Source organism: Natator depressus, chromosome 11, assembly GCF_965152275.1.
Source record: "Natator depressus isolate rNatDep1 chromosome 11, rNatDep2.hap1, whole genome shotgun sequence".
Lineage (NCBI taxonomy): Eukaryota > Metazoa > Chordata > Testudines > Cheloniidae > Natator > Natator depressus.
In genome coordinates this window covers 59574207-59601579 of record NC_134244.1, presented here as the reverse complement: position 1 = coordinate 59601579, position 27373 = coordinate 59574207, and the positions used below count along the sequence as shown (strand labels likewise).

The 27373-nt window shown below is 41.4% G+C and overlaps 1 protein-coding gene across 1 annotated transcript in view; it reads right to left on the bottom strand.

Moving 5' to 3' along the window:
- Positions 1-27373, bottom strand: part of BMPR2 (bone morphogenetic protein receptor type 2) — a 175176-nt gene that overhangs the window by 62493 nt on the left and 85310 nt on the right. The window contains exons 2-3 of the mRNA XM_074967946.1: positions 12965-13138; positions 10065-10244 (exon numbers count right to left, since the gene is read on the bottom strand). Coding sequence (XP_074824047.1) covers positions 10065-10244; positions 12965-13138 — 354 coding nt within the window. The remainder of the gene's footprint in view (positions 1-10064; positions 10245-12964; positions 13139-27373) is intronic.

Here is a 27373-nt window from a genome sequence, read left to right as displayed (position 1 = left end):
TGAGATAAATATATTGTGTGTCTGTTATCAGCATTTTGATCTTTAATGCATATATATATTTGTAACAACATTCCTCTACACAGACCTTAGTTTTTCTGTCTACAGGAGGTTCTGTCTTCACAGCTTACAACATTTCAAATGTTACGACTACAGTTGCACACAAAGCTTCTATTTTAGATTCAGTAAAGATATGTTTGATGTTGAGACACTTGTGTTCTTATATGGTTAAAACATTAAATGCTGCTAAAGTCAATCTTTAAGAGATATTCAGCTTTTGGTAGATCCACTTCTAACTGCAATCATTAATTGAAGTTACCTGACTCATGTGACCAGGTATCCTGGTTCTGAGAGACTGTCTGAAGTATTTTTGCTGGTTCTGAAAAAGCTGGATTTTATCCCATCTCAGTATAGACATGTAGGTGGATACTGAACTGCCTTAACCTGCTCCACTCTGGCTCCCTGCCAGCATTCTTATCTCTTCCATTTGTACCCCCCTTTCTTAAACCCACATGCTGAAACCTTTTTACTCACATTCAATGTCCACCCTCGATGGTCTTAATTAGCATGTCCTGATTTTGTGCTTCCTAAACATGGTCACACTCTGATCAACGCACTCAGTCTGCATCCCATGTTAAAAAACAGAAAACCTTTTAATTTACTTCCTACAATCAAATAACCAATGGCAACAAGCTGGGGCAATGGATTCTTCTTAAAAGCGGCCACACCCCGACCCTTCCTCTTCCCCTGAGGTCCTCCCCTGCCAAGCCAGAAGCCAGAGCTGGGCCAGGGAGCCTGGGCCCCTGCACCTGCTCAGGGTGGAGGACCCGAGAACAGCCCCAGGCTCATGTCCCCACCCCCTGAACCCTCAGCCCAGGGCAGGTGGAGGCTCTGTAGCTCCCCACAGCTCCCCCGGCTCTTACCCCAATACACCTCCAGCTTCTGGCCTGGCCTGGGGGTGGGGCTCAGGGGGCTTTAGAGCCACAGCCAGGCCCTGGTAAGAGCTGCCAGGGCAGCTGTGGGGAGCCGTGGACCCTCCACCTGCCCTAGGTGGGTTGCTCAGGGGGTAGGCACATGGGCCGGGGGCTGATCTCAGGCCCAGCCGCCCCCCCCCACTCTGGGCAGATGTAGGGTCTGTGGCTCCCCACAGCTGCCCAGGCTCCCTGGGCTGCTCTTACCTGGGCCAGACTCCAGCTTCTGACCTGGCCAGAGAGTAGGGCCTTGGCGGAAAGAGGAGAGTTAGGGGGCCAGGCTCATGGCAAAAAGTGGATGGGCCAGGCCCATCCACTTTCTAAAGTGGGAGGGCCATTGCCACTTGGCCCCCCCATTCTAGTTCCCCTGGCAACAAGTCTACCTTCTTAGATTTTTAAAATTTCAGACAAAAATTAGAAAAAAATTGAAGAGTCAGTTAAAAGATTAAGGAGCAGGTATAAAAAATGTTGCAAAGTTATTCATCAGTAATTGAGAAAGAATGAAAACCAATTTTTTAAAACAATTTTACAATCTAAAGGGATTGTGCCACAATCTCCCTCAAAGATACCTCCTTCTTATGCTCTATTCCCACGTGCTGCCCTCTGCATGCTTTCCCTTAGCAAACGCATATACCAAACCCATGTGCACTCACCTGTAACCACCCCTAAGATACTCATCTTCACTGTGCATGATACTCAGACATGAAAGGCATGGTCCATTCATATGAAACACCTAGCTTTCTCTAGGCAAATTCCCTTTTCATAGGACATTCAGCATCCCCAGTAAGTATTACTTCAAGATTACCCCTCCTACAACCTGCCATTTCCTTGCAAGACACTGAGGAAAGGACAATGATCCATTCTGTCCCATCTTTTCATTGAGCAGAAAAAATAGGTGTGGTGTCTGTGACACTGCACCCCATATTCTTCACAGTGATATTACGATGATATGATTATGGCACACTTATGATGCATTTTGTCCAAGATGGGTCACGTGAGGTGTCACTGGAAAAGTTATGAGTTGTTGAATACGATTATCCTATTTGTATGCAAGTATCATTTTTGTATCTAAAGTTAGGAATATTGACTATGTACCTGTATTTCAATCATGCTTACTTTGGGTGACATCCACAACAAGCCTTTCTGATACAATAATGAAGAAACCAGACAGTGCTCATCGCCCATCAGCAAAGACAATGGATCCTGGAAGAACTTAACCTTCCTGTGAATGTTCCAGACAGCATGTAAGTAATGGCTGCTGTGACTCAGCAAGGTATGCAAGGGCATGTAACCAAGCCACACAACTCTGACTCCATCTTGGGATGTCTCTGTTTTTCCACAAACTGAGTTTGGGACAAAAGGGCTCCTGCCATAGGCTAAAGCTGTACAAGGCAGGGAGTGACATCATCTGTTGTTCTTCACTCCCCACACAGGAGGACTCCTGGAAACACCTGAGGAAAAAAGACTGAACTGGGGGAAGTGCTGGACCCAGGCTAAAGGGATTTCTAACCTATGTATGAAAGACCTGGGGATTCCAAAATATAAAGCAAGTGCAGCTTGTCCCTTAAGAATCTGCAAGCCTTCTTGTACTATCTCTCAGGGTGAGAAACAGCTAATTCACATCCAATCTATCTAGTATATTAAGCTTACTTTGCTTTTTTTATTTACTAGGTAATCTGCTTTGATCTGTTTGCTATCACTTATAATCACTTAAAATCTATCTTTTGTAGTTACTAAACTTGTTTTTTCTTTATCTAAACCAGTGAGTTTGAGTGAAATGCATGGGAAATCGTAGCGCAAGTGGCAAATGCTGTTGCATATTCCTCTCCACATGGGGGTGTATGTGTGTGTGAAATCTATGATCTTACACTGTACTAACCCCTGTGCAGTGAAAAACGGCATAATGCTGGGTTTATACTACGGGGGGAGGGGTCCTAGGCTGGGAAGCTGGTGGCTATTTTGGCTGTAGCTTCTCTATTGTTTGTTCATGCAGTGGCTGGTCAGAGAGCTTGCATGTAACTGCAGCTGGGTGTGTCCCTACCTGTGTGAATGCTGGAGGAAGTGTAGGACCAGGAGCAGGTCTGCAGCTTGTCACAGCAGCACAATGTGAGAAGGAGCCGAGGCTGGTGGGTCAGAGGGCTCAGCGGCACCCGGGGGGGGGGGGGACGACGACTCGTCATAGTGTCCAACAGCCTAATCTCTTTCTCTCTCTCTTGCTCAAGTGCACAAAGACAAGTGGCTTAATCCTTCCTCCAACCACCTCCCAAGAAGAAAAGTGGGATGTTGTGGCTTCTACTGGTCAGATCCTCCCCACAACCAGTGAAGAGGTGCATCAGGATGGGTAGCGTTCTCTAGTCTGGTCCTTTCCCACCACGACAAGCAGGAGCAGTGGCAGAAAGGTGGCCCTTTCTCATCCTGACACTCTTAACCCGGAAAAGATTAAATAAACCTGTGACTTTGGGCCACTCCACATACACATGCTGAAGCACAGATCTTACTCGGCCCCATCCTTCTCACACACCGCAAGAGATCAAGGGTGGAATGCCACTTGGACCCTGCTTTTACTTCTCTCCTCTGTGAGAGACTGACCATTTTTCAGCAGTCTGTACGCTTTACTTTGAATCATGCCCATTTATCACGTGAGGATTGGAAAGGAAACAAATTCAAATAAGGAAGCACATTTATTGACAGATCACTGTCTTTGAGTAGACAGAACACCACCAAAATAGAGAGAAGTGCTCCATCTGTATAAAACTAGTATCACCCGAGAACGTAATAGCTCAGGCTCTGCATTTGCTGAAAAACTGAAATAGATAGGAGTGTCAATTTTGAGGAGCCAGTATCAAATGCTACTCTCAAGAAAAACAGTTCAAGATAAGAAGCGAGAGTGAGCAGGATTAGGGCAACAGTGAAATGATCTAATTCTAAACTTTCAATAGAAGCAACAATATCTTTTATTGGACCAACTTCAGTGGGTGAGAGAGCAAAGCGTCTGAGCCACACACAGCTCTTTTTCAAGTCTTGAAAGCGTCTCTCTCTCACCAACAGAAGTTGGTCAAATAATAGCTATTACCTCACCCACCTTGTTTCTCTAGTATCCTGGGACCAACACAGCTACAACTAAACTGCATACAATAGGAGCAGCATCAGGATTCCACCTTCACTAACCTGACCCAACTACTCACTTTATAAAAATTAAAAAAGTGTAGCTTTCTCAAGAAAGTTTTCACAAACTTTTATGCACTCTTACACAAATAATGTTTTACTTTAGTGGTAAGGACACTAGGCAAAGGAAGGTCATGATGCATCTCTGGAATGTTAAACCATTAAATCAGCAACCCAAAACAGAGCAACACCTACTTGTTCTGCTGTGGGAGTTAGTCAGTACTTTTAAATACCACCTTATGCTACTGTTTTAAATAACCTTCCAAATCCTCTTATAATTGAAGTCGCCATTCATTATGAAAAGAACAAAAATCAACACATTTTTCCCCACACTAGAAATATATATCATATACCCAACAGAATGTGTTACAGAAACACAATCTTAATATTGAATTTCATTGCTTTAGTAATTTTCACCTTTTTATGATAATATATGTATGATCAAGGATGCAATCTTATTCTATCTATACAGGTACTTATGTGCACTCGAACATCATAGTATATAAGTGACTCAGATATTAAAGAATTTGTTCTCACAATACTCAGTGAGACAGGGAAATATTATGCTAATTTTACAAATATAGAATTGAGACCCAGAGAGATTAAGTGACTTGCCCAAGATCACACAGGAAATCTTTGGCAGAGTCCGGGAATCCATCCCAGATCTCTAGAAACCTTTAACCACACAGTCAAACTTTGTCCCCCTATCAGTCGTTATTTTTTATTACTTTTTTGGTAAAGAAAATCCATCTGATCAAGTTTGACTTATCAGAGTGTGAAATAAAATGTTTTCCAAAAAAGTGTAGATTTTTTAAAAAGACATTATACACGTCTATAACTGAAAACAATATACAGTAGATATAAATAATCAGGCTTCGCATAAATGTCATTCCTCACTCTTCTTGCACCCTTAGCGTCTGAAAGACACAAACATCCCCAATTTTGGATTCTTTATACTGGCAGGATACAGCAATATATATTGCACTACATCCCACAAAGTATACAAAATTTGAATTGAAAATGCTGGGCTACTAAGGAGAAAAGGTTTGATCTTTCCCATACTATCTTAAAAGTATTAAGGGTGGGTATTAAGGCTAGTCAAATGTGTGATTATTTAAATGAACGACTGAACTGTTAAATAAACGTTCCAGGACCTTATTTTTCTTTTTGGTTATTTAAAAAAAAGCAAAGTTAGTTAGCTGAGATTTTACATGCATGATGGTCAGAAAATTCAATGCAATGGCTCCTGTATCAACTCTAATTTGATCCACTGCACAGTGATTTCAGGAACCAATCTATTATATTTCTCATTTTTCATTCTTTATAAAAGTTTCTTTCAAAAAATGATGGGGCTGAAATTTTTTGTACTCATTACCAGAACAAATGTATATTCTAACTTTGATGAAAAATAACATTTTAACTGTATCTTAATTAAAATTTTGTTTTAACATAAAGGCATAAAATAATTAAAGATAAACAAAACATTACACTTACCCAAGGGCTATTTGTTACAGTTTATGTGGGAACAATAACTTTGAATATCTAACTTCTGTGTATGTAAAATTTTAAAACTACTTTTTTAGACTTTTAATAGTTTTTGATTAAAAACCTTAAATATAAAATCCCCTTTTTGCTGAAAATTTTGACCTACTATTGTTATTTGTAACACCAAAAATTACTGTAACTGAGAAAATTCAAAGAAAAATAAAGAGTTTCTCGATTTTTTCAGGTTTTTTACTTTGTGTATGAGACTACCCTATAGTCAGTTTGTGCATGTCTTTCACACACAGCTACAGGGGGAATAAAAAAAAATTTAAAAGCAACACAAGCACAACTGTTAAACCGTAAAATTGGCTGACTCACTGGCAGTACCTGTAAGCATTATTAACTCACTTTTCTAAACTAACTAGCTTTTAAATTATTTATGTCTGTAATGTTTTCAGATTCTCTTAATTAATAATCAACCTACTTTTCAAATTTATATTTGGTATTCCAGGAATTAGAGGCCACTTTTGAAAACTTGGATATATCATGTACTTAATAACTACCTACACAGACACTTATTAATGCTCAACTCATTTTTTGTATAGTGCATTGGAATATCATGACTATGAAAAATGTCATATGAAACAAAGTTCTATTTGTGCATGTTCTGTTGTGCATGAAAGGAAAAGGTACACCAAAAGAATACCTCTCTATGCCCTGAACGGAATGTTATAAATGTATGTAATATCCCAATCTCTCAAGAAAATTAAGCGTGTTTTTGACTTCAGTGGAATTATTTACACGCTTAAAGTTAAGCACAAGTTTAAATGCTTTACTGGATCAGGGTGTAAACAGAGCTAGTTGGGAATTTTTCAGCTAAACATCCTTCCATCAGCAAATGCCAACTGTCTAAACCAAATCTGCTCACAAGAAAAATTCAGTTTTGACAAATTTCTTGTTTTGAAAATTCTTTGGAAAAAAATTCAAAATTCTCAAAATGACCCTTTTCAAAATAAAAAGTTCCTTTTATATTTGGAAATGACTAATTTTAAAATGTAAGCTAATTATAATAAAAACAATTTAAAAGATTGAAACAGAAATCTTTTGAAATTATCAAAACAAAATGTTTTCATTGACCAGAGCCAACTTTTTTTTTTTTTCCGATTGTTCATGAAAATTTTTGAGATGTTTGACTGTCTCCCCAAATTCGGGATGGGAAAACTTTTTGAAATTCAAAAACATTTCTCAAGACAGGAAAATTGTTCCCTGCCCAGCTCTGGCATAAGTGAGTTATTGCGTGTTTGATCTTGTGCCACGGAGACTGTCACAATTGTACCAGTTGCTAGAAATCGAATCACACTGATGTAGGGAGAAAAAAAGAGCCACAAAAAAGAGAATGACTATGTAGCAATTAAGTCTTGTATGAAGCCTTCATGCATCAGCTATTTTGAATGGAAACAGGTTGGCCTAAGAAAAAGACTTACTATCTTGCAGTGTGAGGTTTCCAAAATGAATCTCCATCTTTCACACTACTTAAACTTTGCAACCACATCTATTACATGTTTACATTTTGTTGTGTTTTACATTAGAACTAAAAGAATTTGGATAAGAATTACTTTCAGAAGTGGATATTTTGAAATTTTGGCACTACTTTCTAAGCTATGCTCTGGTAAATGGTTCTATTTTATTATGTATTGAGAAGTGAAAAAAATATATTTCTGATTTTAGCAACATCCAAGGAAAATGGGGTTGGATCACCTTACCTATATTACATAAATCAAACGCTGATGATTGCCTGTGTGTCTGATAAACATGTGAGAAAAACTAAATTTTCTCATGTTTATCAGACATACAGGCAATCTTCAGCATTTGATTTATGTAATTTATAAAATTTCTCTTTGTAAAACCTTAAATATTGCTATCTAGTATGTCAAATCCCTGTAGAATTCCTAACAGAATTTCAATGCCACACAGGGAGAGGTTCTAGGCCAGAGGTGGGCAAACTACGGCCCGCAGGCCACATTCAGCCTGCGGGACCGTCCTGCCTGGCCCTTGAGCTCCCGACCAGGGAGGCTAGCCCCCAGCCCCTCCCCTGCTGTCCCTCCTCCCCCGCAGCCTCAGTTCGCTGCGCTGCCAGCGCTCTGGGCGGCATAGCTGGCTCTGGCCAGGCCACACAGCTGCGAGCTCCTGCCGCTCTGAGCGGCATGGTAAGGGGGCCGGGAGGTCGGATAAGTGGCAGAGGGTTCTGGGGGGCAGTCAGGGAACAGGGAGCAGTTGAATGGGGCAGAGGTTCTGGGCGGGAGCTGTCAGGGGACGGGAGCGGGGAGGTGGATAGGTGTGGGAGTCCCGGTGGGCCTGTCACGGAGCGGGGGTGTGGATAGGGGGCGGGGCAGTCAGGGGACGGGGGGGTTGGATAGGAGGTGGGGTCGGGAAGTGGGAGGGGGCAGATAGGGGACAGGGAGAAGGTCGGGTCCCTGGGAGGAGGTTAGTGGTGGGGATCCCAGGAGGGGGCTGTCAGGGGAGAAGGAGCGGGGGGGATTGGATGGGTCAGGGGTTCTGCGGGGGTCGGATGGGGATCAGGGGGGTTGGATAGGTGTGGGAGTCCCGGGGGGGCCTGTCAGCGTGCGGGGGTGTGGATAGAGGGCAGAGCAGTCAGGGGACAGGGAGCCGGGGGGGGGGGAGGGAGGGGGTTGGATAGGAGGTGGGGTCCCAGGAGGGGTAGTTAGGGGTGGGGGTCCTAGGAGGGGGTGGTCAGGGGACAAGGAGCAGGGGGGGCTGGATGGGTCAGGGGTTCTGAGGGGGGCAGTCAGGGGGCGGGAAGTGGCAGGGGGCAGATAGGGGGCAGGGGCCAGGCTGTTCCCTACCCAGCCCCCCATACAGTTTCGCAACCCCGATGTGGCCCTCGGGCCAAAAGTTTGCCCACCCTTGTTCTAGGCTAAACCAAGAATCAGATGTGAACAAAGAAAAAGTCTTATAAAAAAAGTAGCCATTTTCCAGAGGTACACCATTAATTTTATGTAGATATGAATAATCCAGAACTCCATATTCACAAAATGCCTTATTTACAAGGGCATTATATGGTCAGGGAAGACGGCTGTACTGAAGTATAGACTAAGCCATTAAAACTGCAGGAATTTTCTACCTCTTTTTGTTGAGGAGTGATTCAACAAAATTAGCTCTAGATTTCCTGTCAGGTCAGGTTCTTGGGAATGACACTAGCCATCTCAAGGCCCCACTATTTCAATTTGCTGACAGGACAAAAAGATGCTGGCATAGCAATCATGACATGGATTATTACAAATTGCTCTCTTACAGCCCCCTTTCTTTTCTGTTCTCTGACACTATGAATTTGGGTGGTGTGAAAAATGTACTCCAGGCAAGAGCTGCTGATAGTCACAAATTACACAGTTAAAAAACAAAACAGATTAGAATCGTTTGTGAAGATTCTAGTGAGGAAACTCATCTTGCACAGAAATCTTTTCTCTTATTTTAATTCTCACTCTTTTCTGTCAAAGTGAAGGCAATAAAATTTCATCAGTTCAGATTTCTGGAGATTACTGGCAGTACTGTTATCTAAATCTTAATCAAAGCAGCATCTCTTTAGTTTTAGCTGCATCTTCCTACTATCACTTATGCTACAAGGTATGGTCTCTTCACACTATAAAGTTATGTTGAGCAGTCTGTTTACAACACTGTAGTACCCCAATATGCTTATCAAGGTGGTCCAGTATTGCTATGTAGATTGAACTGAATGTGTTTTAATCACATTCCTGAACTTTACTACAGCCCTACAAAATCGAAGATTGTAACATGATCAAGGAATACATTTTGGCCCCATATACTCTGACCAAACCATACTGTGCTTTAAGCGTTTGGGCACTACTGTGTAGAACTTTACAATATATTGTATACAGAATCTAAAATGCCCTTTTCACAGTGGGATAAGAAGGGTGCTCGTTATAACCATATTTATATATAATTGTTGCTAACGGGGTTCTAGCATGGCTTCCCTGATCAGAATGAACAGTGTATTTTTGACAAATAACCCCGTGACAGACAACCCAAGGGAATAGCCGAAGGTACCATCTGGTTTGCGTACACCTTAGGGAAAATAACCCCTGTCCACAAGAGGCAGAAAAACCGTGCTAGAATTCTTTAAGCAACAGCCATATTTGAACGTTCTTATAGAGCTTGCATAGTTCCAATCCCAGTGTGTATAGGACCTAAATGATTTGAAAGTACAAAGCAAGATAATGTATGACCTCTGTGAAAGAATAAAAACAGCAGTGAAGTGCCAATGTACTTTAATTTAACAACAACAACAACAACAGCACAGTATAGCTTTAGGTTTCTACCAATATTCCATAGTAGCATGAAAGAGAGGTCTTTCTCAAATTAATTATACTTAAACCATGAAATCATGTAAGTCTAGGAGTTTTGACTTACTGAAAGGTGTTGTATCAGTTGGGTCAGGAGGAGGAAAGTTTTCAGTGAAGTTGACATTACACAAGTCAGTGCTGCAGCAGCAGAAGCGATACGTTCCATTCTGAATCAAGGAAGGGGTGGTTGTTACTATACACTCCTCATAGTGACACTCCTGTGGGTCTCCTATGTGAGACCAGCATCCTGCAAAAGGAAGGAAGTGAAATGGTACCAAATGGTACCAAAATTGATTTTGCACCAGTGTTTACATTTGTATTTACTAAATATAATTAATAAATATAATTAATTAACTATTTTTTCTCCTCAACCTCTCACTCTTATCAGGCTTCTCTTGTATAAGCCTACTTTAGTCTCCCCCATCTTAAAACAAAGAACCTTGGCCTCCACTCACTCTTAAAACTAATCACCTAGCCTCTCTTCCTCCCTTCATCTCCAAATGCCTCCTATGTGCCATCTACAACTGCACTCTGGAGTTCCTCTTCTGCAGTTCCATCCCAGACACTCCTCAAACCTAGCACACATCGTCTATGCTTCATTGAAACTACTGTCCCCAAAATCTCCAGTAATCTCTTTCTGGCCAGATTTCAGGGCCAGTACTCCATCTTCCTTTCTTAGATCTATGCCTTTGACACTTTCTCCTTGAAATCTTGTCCTCACTCAACTTTTGTAACTTCATCCTCCCTCTTCTAGCTCTTCTTCTACCCTCTCTAATCATATTTTCAGCGTTTCGTTTGGTGGATCCTTCTTATCCAGCAAACTAACTTTCAGTGGGGTTACTACATGGCTCCATCCTTGGGCTTCTTCCTTCTTTCCTTCCACAGATGAGTAGGTTAATCTTACCTGTTTGCAAGACTTCAGCTACCACCTTCAGACTAATGACTCACAAATTCACCTCTTCTCCCAGAACTGTTCTCCCATTCATCAAAACCCACATCTTTACCTATTTTTCTGACATCTCCTCACAGGTGTCCAGCTGTCACCCTAAACTCAACATGGCCAAAACAGAGCACTTGATCTTTCCCCTGCAGATCCTCCCTTTTTCCTATATTTCTGACACCACGGGCAACAGTACCATCCCCTTAGTCACTTGGGCCCACAAACTGGATGTCATCTTTGTCTTAGCCCTCTCTCTAAAGTCATAAAATCAGGCCATGTCTAAATCCTGCAGGTTATTCTTATGTAATATGTATAAAATTCTGTCTTTTCTTATCTTGTGTCTTGACAAATGCAAGTTCTTCCTCTCTGGTATTCATTAAAGCAAACTTGTCTCACTGAATCCATTCAAAATGCTGCTGTTAACACTATCCTCCTGGCTTGCTGCTCTGACCACATTACCTCACTCTGAGTTCCACCAGCACTACAAGAAAAAATTTCTTGTCTTTAGTTTGAAAGCCTTTCAAAATGCAGCTTTGTCTTCCTTAACAGCTCTAATAATTTATTGCAATGTTCCCCATCACCTTCCCTTCACCACTGTTCCCAACCTTCTTCCACTTAATTCCTTTTCCTATGCTCTTATTTTTATGTTTACTAACTCCCCTATTCCTGCCATTATCCTTCATCCAACCTCTACCCCAATTAAAATCCGCCAAAATATATTAAAAAACCCCCAGCTTAAAATAATAATAGCAACTGACTGGGACACTGCACATTGTGTCTTTAAATATGAAGTGCTCAACTCATCCTTCTGTTATGCTTCCTTCGATTGGATTAATCCAGTGCACAGAGCCCCTTTGCAGTGGAAAGTCTCCCTGGAGAAGGCCATTCAATAGTACGAGCCACCCACAATCATCACCCCTTCCAGGACATCTGCAGTAACCCAGTGCTGCCCAGAAGGTACACTGGCCACAATTTAAAACTGTTTTCCCTGGTAGAAACACTAGAGGACAAAAGAGCAAATATCCTTGGGGTAAAGGCCACAAAGCATAGTTGCAGATTACAATCATTTGCATGATAAGGCAACTATGTTGCCAGCAGTAGTGACTCAAGCCCCAATCAATTCCTCTAAATATATTAAACATTTTGTGGAAAAGAACATTTTCTGTATCCAGAATGGATTAAAGTACTATTCAGATACCTCTAACAACTGATTAAAGAGAAACAGAGATAATCTAAGTGAAAGATTAAATTAATGTTCTAGCCTTTCAACTCTGGAGATTGGGAACACATCTTGAGTTAGGTTACAAGAAAAAAATACGTGGTGTTTTTACCTGGTTCCCAGTGATATTTACACAGTTCACTAAACTACCATAGTGTGGTTATCTGATGTGATTATCAGTCTCTAATGAAAAATGACTTAGAAATGGCCTAAAAATTCTACACCTGGATTAAATGGCATTTGATCAGAGTAAATCTGACTTTTACTGTAGCTATGAATCTCTTAACATCCTTGATCACAAAATACCAATTCTCTAGTGAGCAAGATTAGTTGATTAGTGAAGTATTTTTCAGAAAATTATAATTTTGTGACATATTTATTATATTCATGTATAGAGTCCTTCATAATCAAACATATACAGTCAATGTAAAATGAACATCTCTGATTAATGAGAAGTTTACTCTCTATCAGGCATCTTGCCAACTTAGTAAATGTACTACAATTCACCCAGGAAAGCAACTTTAATCTTGACATACAGGGTAATAAGGTGTTTTATGCCTAATTTGCCTTGAACTATGCACTGAAAATGTACCTATTAGTCTTTCAAAGCACTTTTCTTTTTTCAAAAGGAACTTTCTGTTCACACCTAATAAACTGCTAGGCAGTAAGTTTCAGAAGAAGAAAAACAAGATTTGTCTAATTGTTTAGCCAAAAAAAAAAAAAAAAAAAAGAGCCTCGCAACTTAAACCCTTCATACCAACAGGTTACTTCTACACAAAAGGATTAGCAAAGTTTAACTGTTACTTACCTTGTTTTACAAGATGTATGTCTCCTTCTCGTGTTTTTTCCCAAAGTCCATAGCAGGTGCTGCCTTTCATACACAAAATTGTGCCATTCTCCTGAGAGATTCGACTCTCACTGATTCCATGGTCTTGTTGATATGGGTCCTTAAATGCACACAACCGCTCCTCACTCTGGGTAGCTTGAGAAGAAAAGAAAACAAGAAAATCATTTCTAGATTGTAACCAATTTTTCATTAAAATGTCTGCATATGTGCATACATCGTAATCAGCCCATGGGTCTAGCACAGAAAGGGTGATTTAGGTCTTTCAAAAGTAAAAAATTAAAGAGCATTTTGTTCTTGGCATATGAACATCTATCCTTTAACCTGTAATCCCGCAGTCACAAACAAAGCTAAGGTCTACCCCAAGGTTAATATGATGACAACAAAAGAAAAACATTACTAAGTGCATTAAAAAAATTTAGATTTCTGAAACTTTACAGGTATGGAATACAAATGACTTCAACGCACAGTGTGCATCAGTTGTGAGGCTTCTCCAGCCTACCTATTATGATTGCTCGGTAGTGATGTGGTACACATCCTTTTGCCAGGGCTAAGTGTGTTATTTAATTACTTCCAGATCCTTTTGGCATCAGGAGCTAAATCAAGCTGAACTCTGATGGGCTCCCACTGGACTAGCATAAACAATATTGGAGTGGACTGAGTCACCAATGGGTGGTGGGTATAAGAGGCTTGGGGAGGCTAAGCCTTCCCGAACGGGCAAGAAATGCTGGATGCAGCTCGCCTCCTTTTGGAGGCGTGCTGGCCCGCCACCTTTGGAGCAAAGCCGCTGATAGCTCGTGAGAAGTGGGGGGCCACCAGGGCCCAGACCGTTGCCCTGCCCTTACTCTGCCCTGAGGCCCCGCCCTTGCTTCGCCATTTCCCCCAGAGGCCCCCTCCCCACCCTCCGCTCACTCCTCTCCGCCTTGGGGGAACAGGGGCAGGAAGAGGTAGAGTGGGGGTAGGGCCTCAGGGCAAGAGGCCAAGCAGGAGCAGGGCCTTGAGGCAGAGCGCAGGAGTGGCTTTGGGGGGAGGAGGCCAAGCAAGGGTGGAGCAGGAGCTGGGGTAATGATCAGGGCACCAGTGCCCCGTCCCCACACACACACTTCTAGGGAGCTTCCAGGGCTCATGCCCAGCCATCCCAAATGAAAGAATCACATGCTGCCTATGGAATCGCCCACTCAATTTTCTTTTTGTCTCCACTCTTCCACAAATCTATTCCATTGGGACCGCTTTCTTCTCCCCAGCATCACACCTATTGCTGCCTCTGCACACCACGTTTAGCAAAGAGTGCCAAGAAAGAGCATTAGCAGCAGAGTGGAAATGATACGATCCTGTCCAATGCTTCTGGGAGAACAAACGCTGACAAGAGCAGCAGCACATGCACAACTCTCTCCTGTGGGATTCACAGTAGGATATTTTAAAAATTCAGTAAAAGAGGATGAAAATGAATACCTTGATCCTATACCAAATTCTCTCTTAATCTTAGATAATTGTCATTAGCCTTCTCTGAGTATATGTATTCCTTTTAGAGTTAATATTAAAAGAACAACAAACTTCAAAATATTTGAATAGTTAGGAATTCAAAAGGTTTTATCCACAGGATTTTTGTCCTGTTTTCTATTTATATAATCACCATCACTTTCATAAAGGCATAGTTCATGATACTAAGCCTATATCATACCTTCATTAGTAACAGAAAACAAATATCCTTAAGGAGGACCTCAGTTGAAAGTCAACAAGTGCAAAGTATCTGAATTAGTTCCAATTTTCACAATGAACATACTTTTTACAACACCAACATACTTTTCTTTGAAAGTGATTTTGTGAAAAGGACACACTAAAGTTGATGCATAGGAACATGGACACATGAATTCAAACACATTATGATGATAATGGTCTACACTATGCTCCTAGCAAAGATAATGTCCTATTAAGAATTTGCACTACACATCTATATGTAAGCAGCTGTAATCGTGGCTCTTTCAATTCCAGGAAATGATTACTACTAATAGGATGCACTGTTTAGACAATAGACGAATGACCTTTTAGGATAATTAACTCTGAACTTTAAAAAAAAAAAATCATTAAATTGTAAATTATTAAATGCATTTATTTTGCTGGCCCACAAAGATATATGTCTTTATAAGAATGTGATGAATACTGCAATAACATTCCCATATTATAACCAACCCAAAAGTGTTTATAATTGTTTGGTAGCAATAAGATTAAATAAAATTTCCAGAACTGGAAGTAAGCTACTCTTAATTATAAAACCATAAACATGCACTAAGGGGTCAAAAACTCAAGATATTCCTGATCCTGAGAACCTCACATAAAGGTAGACTGCTAAGCAAACTAGCCTATAAATAATAATCCCAGCAACACTTTGTGGTATCTATAAATATTACATTACACACAAAAATAACATTAAAGTTGCAATATCAACAATAAGATTGCAAAATCAAGCACTCAAAGGTTCAGAAATGTCTGTTTTAAGGTTATCTGTGCAACATTAAATTGGCCCCCTTCTGCATATGTATTATTATATACATACATATATATATATGTATTATACAATCTTTAATTACAAAACAACATACTACTATTTAAACAGAACTCCGGCCCTCATTCAGTGTTCCAGATGGACGATGCTCACTTAATGAGAGCTACTCAATATTTTGTTTTCTGCTTATTGTTTACTGTGTGACCCCAGATCTTATTTACTGCACCTTATTCAAATCCTACTATGAAGAATTATTTTCCTCTCTGGCTTTCTTATGGTACTCATCACTATATTATCCGAGTGCTTCACAAACATTAATTTATTTATTTTCACAGCACCCTGTGAGGTGAGCTAAGTTCCATTTAAGCTGCACAGTCGTGCAGTAGGCTATCATGGACCGCAGAGGTGAGGAGAGACGCCTCTCCCCCGGTCCCGGGCTGCTGCTGTGAGAGAGGGCTCAAGGGAGTCCTCTCTACCTCCGCAGACCTGGGGCAGCCTGCACCTCAAACTCCTCATCCCCAGACCCACCCCAGAGCCCGCATCCCCAGCCAGAGCAGTCACCTCTCCACACCCCAACCCTCTACCCTAGCCCTGAGCCCCCTCCTGGCACCCTAAACCCCTCATCCCCGGCCCCACCCCAGAGCATGCACCCCCAGCCAGAGCCCTTACTCCTTCATACCCCAACCCTCTACCCTAGCCCTGAGCTCCCTTCTGCACCCCAAAACCCTCATCCCCGGCCGCACCCCCAGCCAGAGTCCTTACCCCTCCACACCCCAACCCTCTACCCTAGCCTTAAGCCCCCTCCCACACCCAAACCCCTCATCCCCAGCCCCACCCAAGAGCCCACACCCCCAACCAGAGCTCTCACTCCTCCACACTTCAATCCTCTGCCCCAGCCCTGAACCTCCTCCCGCACTCCAAATCCCTCGGCCCCAACCCCACTACTCATCCCCTCCATATTGGTGCACATTACAAAATTCATTCCACACATGGATGTAAAAAATTAGAGGGAACATTGGAGGTGAGTTATTAACCCCATTTTACAGATGGGGAACTGAAGCAGGGAAAGATTAGGTTCAGAAGTACACAGTAATTTTAGGTGTTCAATTTGAGACACCTTGGACTACATTTTCAGAGGGCTTAGCATTATATAGCACTTTCTATGTTCGAAGCACAGTTCCCACTGATGTCAGTTGCAGCTGGAACTGCTTTGCACTTCTGCAAATCAGACCCCTGTGTCTCAGGTCAAGTGTGATGCTATATATAGATGAAAGATGACCATTTGTATCATTGTTGATACCACTGTTACACAGTTGCAACAAATCCTGTACAAAGTATGTCATGGAAAGTGTCAATGGAAAAGTTATGATTTGCTAAATATGATTACTTTGTTTATATGCATGTATCATCTTTCCATCTGAAGTTATGAATATTAGCTATGTACTTGCATCTTAAACATGTGTTGTATCCCTGGGTGATACCCACCAGATAGAATTTACATTAGGGCTAGATAGCTGTGTGTTGATGGCCAGCCAAGGGCACTCCACTCTTATAATGAACCATTGAAGAAACTCATCCCATCCAGACAGCTCTTCCTGAGGGTGCCTCACACACCAAGGAGCCAATGTCCACCTCCTGTGATTCAGCAAAACATGAAGGAGCATGTGATATGCTCATGTGACTCTGGACTCCATCTTGGGTCAGTAAATTTCCATGCATATGGCAGAGGATATAAAAAGACACCTAAGACATCTCCATGTTGCCTCTTACCTGCTCTAATTCTCTGGACTGTGGATTTACAACTAAAAGGAGCATCTTGAACTATGGACTGAGAACCTTCCAATTGTTTGGAAGTTACCAGAGAGACTTTACAAGCCAGCAGTTTATCCCATCACTGCTACAAACCTGATATAAAGACTTTGCAATCATTAGTATGTATATGATCTATTAACCATTTATCACACATCTTGAATACTGTATGCAGATGTGGTCGCCCCATCCTAGTGGAATTGGAAAAGGTTCAGAAAAGGGCAACAAAATTGATTAGGGGTATGGAACGGCTTCTGTATGAGGAGAGATAAATAAGACTGGGACTTTTCAGCTTGGAAAAGAGACGGCTAAGGGGAGGTATGATAGAGGTCTATGAAATCATGACTGGTGTAGAGAAAGTAGATAAGGAAGTGTTGTTTACTACTTCTCATAACACAAGAACTAGGGGTCACCAAATGAAATTAATAGGCAGCTGATTTGAAACAAATAAAAGGAAGTATTTCTTCAAACAACGCACAGTCACCTGTGGAACTCCTTGCCAGAGGATGTTGTGAAGGCCAAGACCATAACAGGGTTCAAAAAAGAACTAGATAAATTCATGGAGGATAGGTCCAGCAATGGCTATTAGCCAGGATGGGCAGGAATGTTGTCCCTAGCCTCTGTTTGCCAGAAGCTGGGAATGAGCGACAGGGGATGGACCACTTGATGATTATCTGTTCTGTTCATTCCCTCTGGAGCACCTGGCACTGGCCACTGCCAGAAGACAGTATACTGGGCTAGATGGACCTTTGGTCTGACCCAGTAGGGCTATTCTTATGTTCTTATAACTCTTTTCTTTTTTTTAATTAATAAATCTTTTGTTTAGTTTACTAAGGATTGACTGGCAGTGTGATATTTGGGTAAGATCTGAGATTCATACTGACCCAGGGATTTGTGTCTGATCCTTTACAATTAGAAAGAACCTCACCTATGGTGAAATGGGTTTTCAGTAACCTCTCACTATATTAGATTGTGCTGCCTGGATGAGAGCCAAGGGCTGGAATATCTAAAGGGGTCTGTGTTTGGCTTCTGATTAACCAGTGTGGTACTGCAGATGCTCTTTCATTACTGGTTTGGTGAATTTAATTACAGAGCAAACCACCAGATTTGTGGATTGTCTGTCCTATTTCTTACAATCTGCCCTGAGGGTGGCATTCTCAGTGTGGCCCATCCCAGGCAGATCAAGCACCAGAAAATGAGGAACACACAATTAGTGACCACCTACACGACCGTGATTCACCCCAATAGCAGGTCAACCCTGTGCACTGAATGGGAAAGGGGTCCTGTGGGAAAAAGTAGGATATGAAAATATAATGAAATACATACACACAAGGGGGCCAAGTTAATGTTGCACAGGCAGCCTTGAATTTTGGCATTTCGTAACTTGAGGGCTTGACTTGGAAACTTTAATAATGTTCTTTTTAACATCAGGTTATTTTTGTGTATAATGTTCTAGGTTTTAACAAAATACGAATTGAAAATACAGAAAATCCTTCATGTTGTATTGTACTGACAACCACATGGCTCATCAGCAGGGTGAGAACCTTTAGATCCACCATGCAGACTTAAGCTGAGTAATTGATAGTAGTAGAAGGCTGTCATCCTCTTTGTAGAACCGGCCGTAGAGGGGGATACGATACTTTGCCAGTAGGCTTCACAGATATCTGCTGACAACAGCAGAATAGAGAGACTCAGGAATTTTTCTTGGGGCCACTACAGGCTCTGTAGGGAAGTGTGTCTAGTGGGCACAGTCTCTTCTGCCCATTTCCCCCCAAGCTTGACCTCCTTCTGCCTTATCTTCCAAACTGTTCCTGTCCCAGTCCCATCTCTTCCCCAACCTAGCTTCTCATCCCAGTCCCATTCTCCACACCTAGCCAGTCCTAGTCTCTGCTTTTCATTCCCGTTCCAGTCTCCTTGCCCAGCAAGCCTTAGTCTCACTCCTCTAAACTCCCCATCCCAATCTTAATCTCACTCCTTCAGACTCCCCATTCCAATCTCCTTGCCCAGCCAGTCCCAGTTCCTCTCCGCACCATCCTAACCTCCACCTACTCCACCCTCACACATGTTCACCATCCCCCCTCCCTCTCCAGGCTCACCAGCCAATCTCCCTCTATGGCTCTGTGATCCCTCTATGACTCCTTGTCCCAAACCTCCCCCATGCTCCAGCTCCTTGTCAGACTGGTCTCCCCCTGATCTCTTTCCCTCTACCCCACTAGTTCTCAGTCTGTCTCTTTAGCCAGCCAGTCCTAGTCTCCCCGCAGCTTCTCATCCCATCTCAACCCCATCCCCCACCTCCCCGTTCCAGCTTCTTTGCCCAGCCAATCCCAGTCTCCTCCCTCCAGCTGCCAATCTCCTGGCTCATCTAGTCCCAGTCTCATCCTCTGTCTTCCAGTTTCCATGCCCAACCAGTCCTAGTCTCTGTCTTTAGCTCCCAGTCCCAGAAGTCTTGCTCAACCAGCCCTTGGCTCCTCATCCAACCTCAGTCTCCCTCTCACATACTGGCTCCCAGTCTCTGAGCTCCCAAATTCATCCAGGGTTTCAGAGTAGCAGCCGTGTTAGTCTGTATCCACAAAAAGAAAAGGAGGACTTGTGGCACCTTAGAGACTAACAAATTTATTTGAGCATAAGCTTTCATGAGCTACAGCTCACTTCATCGCGCTGTAGCTCACAAAAGCTGTAGCTCACTTCATCGAGCTGTAGCTCACGAAAGCTTATGCTCAAATAAATTTGTTAGTCTCTAAGGTGCCACAAGTCCTCCTTTTCATGATGTGAACAGAAACTTCTGAGAAGTTAGCTGCTAATGTTTTATTAGTCTCTAGTGAATGTGTGAACTGCAATTTTTCAAAAGTTTAGAAGTTCGCCAAATTGGAGTAGATTTTCATGAGGAAAGCAAATGTTACATCCCTTACACAAAAGCCACTTCCCCTTACCAAATTTGAAGTCTCTTCCTTGAAGAATGGGGCTGTTAGAACTTCTCAAATATTTTTTTAACATGGGGAAAACAACATATTTTCACTAGCTTTGTTCTTTGAAACAGCTGACCTGCTTGACTGATATGTTGTTTTTTAAATCCAGCCCAAGGCAGACAACAGGTCATGGAAAATTTCAGCCCAAATGGTTAAAACTTGGCAAAGTTATAAGCAACTGAAAATAGGGTCTTATAATGGGAAATGCTGAACAACCTGAATAACTGGCAGTCCTACCAGCCTCACCCATAATACATTGTTCAGCTACACTACAAGTCCCTAATTAGAGTTCTACAAGGGACATACAACACTTAAAGTGGAGTTTATTATAATGTGAATATGCCAAGCAGTAGTATGAGCCCGAAAATTCAGTTGGCTATCTAGTATTTCATATATATCCTTTTCTTTTCAAATGAGGATAGTCAGTCACATTGCTGAGGACAAAAAGGTCCTATATTATCGACTAGCATATGCTGCCCTGAGAAGTACTTGCCAGTCACATGCAGTAGTTTTATTCACAGGAACAGATGCTTCACGCCTGGAATACTCAGCTGTCCTGCATTCTCTGCTCCGTGACATGGGACTGGCCAAGGAAACAAATGTATGAAAAGATGGTACAATACTATCATTCCCAAACTGGTGCTAATTGCCTTGTTGAAAAGTAAAATCTGAGAATTACCACAGAAACACTGAAATGTATGACTTTCAACAGGGAAGGGGAAGAAATCATGCATCCTTGAGAAATTTTATCGTCTTCTCGGGAAAACCCGCAGACTTTAAAATTAGTTGCATGTGGTAGCTGAATACAGCTAGGATCACATGAGAAAAAAGTTTTTTCTACCTTCCCAAGTTGCTACTACATGGGACCTTCCTAATAATTAGCCTTTACTGTGCAAAAATTTAAAATATGGGACGGACAATGAAGCCACCCAGACTTTGTTTCCTTATAAAAGAATTCATTATGGCTAGTTTAAGGAAGTGGCTAGTTTACATGAAGTAAATCCAGAAAAACTGCAAGAGTGGTTTAAATGATTGAAAGGCTATTATTTTTGCTTTCTACTCAGAAGTTTAAATAATATTTTTATTTGCATTGTAGTAGTACCTAGTCTCAGCTAGGTTGGGGCCTTCACTGTGCTTGGCACTGTACAAACACAGTAAACGACAGTCCCTGCACTAAAGAGCTTTCTTTCTAAAAAATAAATATATTCTCCTACACCAGGGGTCTCCAAACTTTATGAGATGAGGGCCATATTAGATTTTTGAAGGGGCTTCACGGGCCGAAGCGACTGCAAGAGAAATTAAATATATGCAAATATATGCAAATCGTTAAAAAAACAACACTACTCTACTGTGTCTGTATGGCATTAAATTCTAAATCAGGCTCCCCTTTTTGGGTCTGCTCTGCCCCGTGTTTGCTCCCTTCTCACTGTGCCCAGTAGGCATGCCTGCTCTGCTGAAGAAAATGACAAAGGATTGAAAGTTGGGCTGTATTTTGGTAAGAGAAGCTCCAGGTTCCCATTGTTGGTTGGGACTGTTTGGTTCTATTAGAGTTGTAGTTAAAATTTAACCATTATGAAATTGTTAATTTCCATCTTCTTTACTCCATTTATTGGAGATGTAATTAAGCATCTGGCTTCTATTTTTACTCTAAGGCAGGGGTCCGTGCCTGCTCGGCTGCAGCAACTCTCCCGTAAGTTGGCTCCCCTTCTGGGGGGACACTGGCTCCCGGGGGCACTCACCCCCTCCGCACAGCTCAGCTACCCCCCACACCCGTGCAAGCTCCTGCTGGCAGCCCCTCCCCGTGCCTGCTCGGCCTGCCTACTCAGTTGCAGCCTGCCTGTTTGCTTCTCCCTGTACCTGCTTGGCTGCAGCAACGACTCTCCCCTAAGCTGGCTTCCCTTTTGGGGGGACACTGGCTCCCAGAAGCACTCACCCCTCTGCACACATGAGCTGCTGCCAGCAACCCCTCCCCCTGCCTGCTGGGTGTGCCTACTCAGCTGTTCACTTCTCCCCTGTTGATTGGAGGGCCGGACAAAGGGAAGCCCCGGGCCGCATCCAGGTTGCGGGCCATAGTTTGGAGACCCCTGTCCTATACAAATAGCATTCTGGGAAATAAAAAGCAACTACAAGCACTGGCAATACCAATAAATAGTGGTACAGGAATGAGTGCCTGTTTTGACTAGGTGTGACGAACTGGGAGGTATCTGTACTCGTCTTATTAATATTATGTGACTTGGTTTCCCTCTTCAATTTTGTATTGCTGCCTCCTTGAACTCAAAAGGAGGCAGCAATACAAAATTGAACAGGGAAACCAAGTGCCAGTGCTTGTAGTTGCTTTTTATTCCCCAGAATGCTATTTGTATAGGACAGGGGTCTCCATGCTCTCAGGGTTCCCTGATGTGTCGTAGCCAGTTGTGGCCTGATTCCAAATCCAGAGCATGTATCTGAGACCTGACCCAATGATGTTTCCAAGGATGACAACAATGGCTTGGTGAAGCAGAAATCCAAAAGAGTTGAGACATTTCCCTGAGAAACAAGTACGAGTTCTAGGGGGAGTTTCATGCATTTCCAGGGGGGTTGAGTAGACAAGGAAAGTAATTTAGCCTTTTTTTTTTTTCTTTCCCAGAGAAGAAGGAACTGACCCCATTGCCTTCCATTTCTTTTCTTTGTCTTTATGCACCGAGGATAAAACATATCCAGTGCTGTCTGAGAGGCTCCCAGATCCACCAGTTGATTCAAATGAGTATGTTCCAGGAGCTCGACATGCTGAATCTGGCCACCATGGTAACCATGGATCCAGCAGCAACCACTAGCTCCAAGGAAGTATCAGGACCTTTATCAGACTTGTGAAGAGGTTTTAAGCATGAAATCAACAGCTTTGGATCTGGGGGAGGGTGAAGATCTGTACTACAACCTCAGCCTTCAATGTCACCCTTTGCTGTGACAGTGACTTCGAAAACCAGAGCCTTATGGATATGCTTTTGCACTTCTTTGAGAGGAACCAGAAGTACCGGATACCTAGAACTAGGCTCTCAAGGACTGACTCTTTCAACAGAGGCTGACACCTGTGACGCCAAGTATTTATGCTTGATTATAAATTATCGATGTGGATTCATTGTGATTGGTACCTTAGGTTTGGCTGCAACCAAGGTGGCCAAAACCTACATTGGGGCTTTTCTAAACTTTTTAACCCCTTTGGAGGTTGAAGCTGAGGATGGTCTCCCACCACTTAGGGATTCCAGCACTTTGGAACCAGAACATTTAGACACTTAACACTTCCTGAAATAAATTTTAATTTACTGGCATTTTCAAATGTTCACCAACAGACACAAGCAGTTAATAAATTTACACTACTGAACATTTCATGACTAATCTTGTCATATTTTGCTATTTGAATATTTATTATTCCAGTTTCAATGCAGTCTGTTCTTCTCCCACTGCGCTCCCCTCTCTCCAGTTTATTCCAGTTTCAATGTTTCTGGATGGCAAAGATAAAAATTTTAATTGTGTCTGTACTCTGCTAACTAAAGCTAATTCGATAGGGATTTCAGACTCATCCGTGTCAGGACATGCTCTGACAAATTAACATTCTGCAATTGCTTTTTTACATGGTAACTCTTCCGCAATTATTTTGTACTATACCAATCATATGTATGTGATTTTTAAAAAAAGTTAAAATAGAAATATCAGAAGGTTTTTTACAAGAATCCAACTTAAAATACTTAAAACGTGAGTCATGTTTTCATTAATACAGGAAGTCAATTGCATTAGTATTTGATCAACATGTCCTCTCCTCCTGCCTCTTCAACACTGTGTGGAATCTGCATTCACTCCTAAGGGAGGGGGAAAGGAAGACAAAGGATTCTAGTGTTGACACTGCTACACTTTAAAGATTCTATTCGTATTTCTGTTAGTGACGCTGAGATTCTATTCTTATTTCTGTTAGTCAGGCTGAAATCAACATTTGTGATTGCAGGAGAGTAATCTCAGGGAAAAGGATTTTTGATATTCCAACTATGTGTAAAAGGCAGAAATGAAAATCAAAAGAAAACAAAAACTTGCAAATAACCCAAAAGGGCAGAACTGCTACACGTTGGTAGTTGACAAGAACAGAGATGATCAGAATGTGATACCTATTTACTGATACTGATACTAGTTATATTTATAATGGGACAAGGAGAAGGAGGAGGGGGAAGACCATGCAGAAGAGCAAAGGAAGAAGATATGGCTGTTTGTCTGTATAGGAGCTCTCCAAAAATAGCCTCTCTGCCTCTACATAATTCCCACTACCTATCTTTCTCTGAAAGAAAAGGAGTACTTGTGGCACCTTAGAGACTAACCAATTTATTTGAGCATAAGCTTTCATGAGCTACAGCTCACGAAAGCTTATGCTCAAATAAATTGGTTAGTCTAAGGTGCCACAAGTACTCCTTTTCTTTTTGCGAATACAGACTAACACGGCTGCTACTCTGAAACCTCTCTCTCTGGGAATCCCCACTAGATTTGAACAATTTGAAAGCAGATTAAATTTTTGGTCCAAAATGACTTGCCTCTTGAATTAATAAGATTTTAAATTAGAAAGGCTAGAATGGTAAAAGTTGTCCCCCTTTTCAGGGTATATGCTATTTTTGGGTGCTTTTGTGCCATTAAGGCATGAATTTGTTTTGGGAACAGTATGAAGACACTTTCACCTCACTGGAAGCACCACGTAGCAGTATAAGTCTTTATACAACTAGTCATTAAAGGGGCACATGTGACTAAAGTAACACATACTAGTACACAACTAAGTTTACTCATTAAATTGTTATTATTTTGACATTTGATGTTCAAAAGTTATTTCAAGAATCATCACTTAGCCGAATCCTGTGTTGATACATTGTATTTTATTGCTGAACAGAAAAGAATGCACTTTAGTAACCACTTGTTTCCTCACCCACATGCTTGTAGGTTTCACTGTATTAACATTAAATGTAAATTTATCAGGATTTTTATTACAGGCTAATCTTCACTGAAAAAGTATTGTATCGAGCAAAGAAACAACATTTTAGACAAACACTATCTGAAATATTGATTTACGGTGAAAAACCTTAAATTACTGGTGATCTTAAATGTTGTTGCACTTTAAATTGACCTAAAACCTTGCCTAGCAAGATGGCATTAACAGCACAATGTGATATGAATTATGGGAAAGAGTCCAAAAATTAGAAATTGTTCATTCCTCACCTTTAGCCCAGCTTCCAGGAGGATAGCACTCGGCAGTGTTAGGAGCATTGCAGGAGGATTCCAAAGGAAGCTAACCCTGCTTTACCAGAAAAACAGTCAACTGTGTAACCTGATCTACACTAACAAGGTAAGTCAATCTAAGTTACACTAGTTAAGTTACGTAACTTACGTAACTTAAGTCGAAGTAGCTTAGATAGACTTACAGCGATGTCTACTCCGCCCTGTGTCAATGAGAGATGCTCTCCCCTCGATATAGCTTGCACCTCTCGGGGAGGTGGAGTACTGAAGTTGAAAGGAGAGCGTTCTGCCATTGACTTATCGTGTCTTCACTAGACCTGCTAAATCGATACCCTCTGCATCAAATGCAGCAGCACCAATTTAGAAAATAGTGATGACAAACCGTAACAAACCTACTGTGGAAGAGAATTGGAGTTAAAAAGATTAAATAAAACAGGAGACTCCAAAGGGTCAGAGTAGTGGAGAAGAAAGTGTTTAGAAAATTATAAACCTTTCTTGTCTTTTAACACAAGGGGAGAAACAAATGTGAAAGTCGTTTGAGTTCTGATTTATATTTTACTTCTTTATATTTTCATATGGCTTGCATATTGCAATATACCAGAAATGTGAGAGTTCATATTTAATGTGAAGGTAATTGGGAATATTTCATTCACATTAGTTCATGCCCCAAATACTACAAATTTATATTAATGAAAGTTATTTGGATTTATTCTGCTTTCATTTTGCAAAGTAGCAGCTTCAAATACTTGACAATTACACAAAGCCATCTTGTGAATCCAAACCAGTGCCAAACCTGCAATGATTGGCAGTACCAATCTCTATTTCAAAATGATGAAGCGACTGAGAATGCAGACAGCTTTAAATCCTTTAAACTTCATTACAAGATGTTGCCAAACTAAAATAGCATCGAATACTAGAAGATACATGCCTCTGTTGTTTTCTGAATCTGGATACGTTTTAGACCTTCACACTCTCATACCCATCTTTAAGAAAGTGATTCGTTAGAAGTCTGCGTTCTACCCCTCTCTAAGGCAGCACAGTGCGCAGACTGCATTATCAGCACTGATAGAAATGCTAACTTTTTTGAAAAATAAGATTTCTGTGCACTGGTATCTCAGTTGCTTTTTGAACTATCAATGGGCCACTACTTTCAGGTGAAGAACAGCTAAATGGTGCAATATGGATTTGTCAAGAAGTAAAAAATTATATCTTTGGCTATGTCTTCACTGTAGAATTAACTAAAGTTATCTACATACACTTGAGTTAACGTCTCTCAACAGTTAGCCTAGCTCAAGTGAGCATGGCCACATTGTGGAAGAACACTCGAGGGACACAGAATGATTGGATTTCTACACAAAGTTATTGTGTTAGCAGCTAACAAACTGTACTAACTCAAACTGCAGCCCACATCTCCTGATGATCCAGCCAACTCAAATTTTCCTATAGAATGTAAAAATGTATTGGTTATCAAATTTTAACAATTAGTTTTGTCTATACTTTCTGTGATTCCCAAATTCAAATTGCTAACTTTGATCATCTTACTACCCCAATTTTTTGGTATCATTTTGTTTTTCCTTAACACTATTGCTTCCATTTTACTTTCTTTTTCCTACACAACTTAAATGTTTGTTGTCAATTTGACACAGAAGTCTGTTACTTCCTTTTTCAAACTTCCTGTGTTCTATTTCAGTGTTCATCTTATGAACACATTTGTGTGTAGTCTGTTCAGTCCACTGTAAACCTACGGTACTTGAATATAGTTGTTGACAATTGTTTTAAAATTTGTAACACTAAATACTCCAATTATACTTAATTTACCAGATTTTTAAAAGGAAAGTAATAATTTAGGACTCT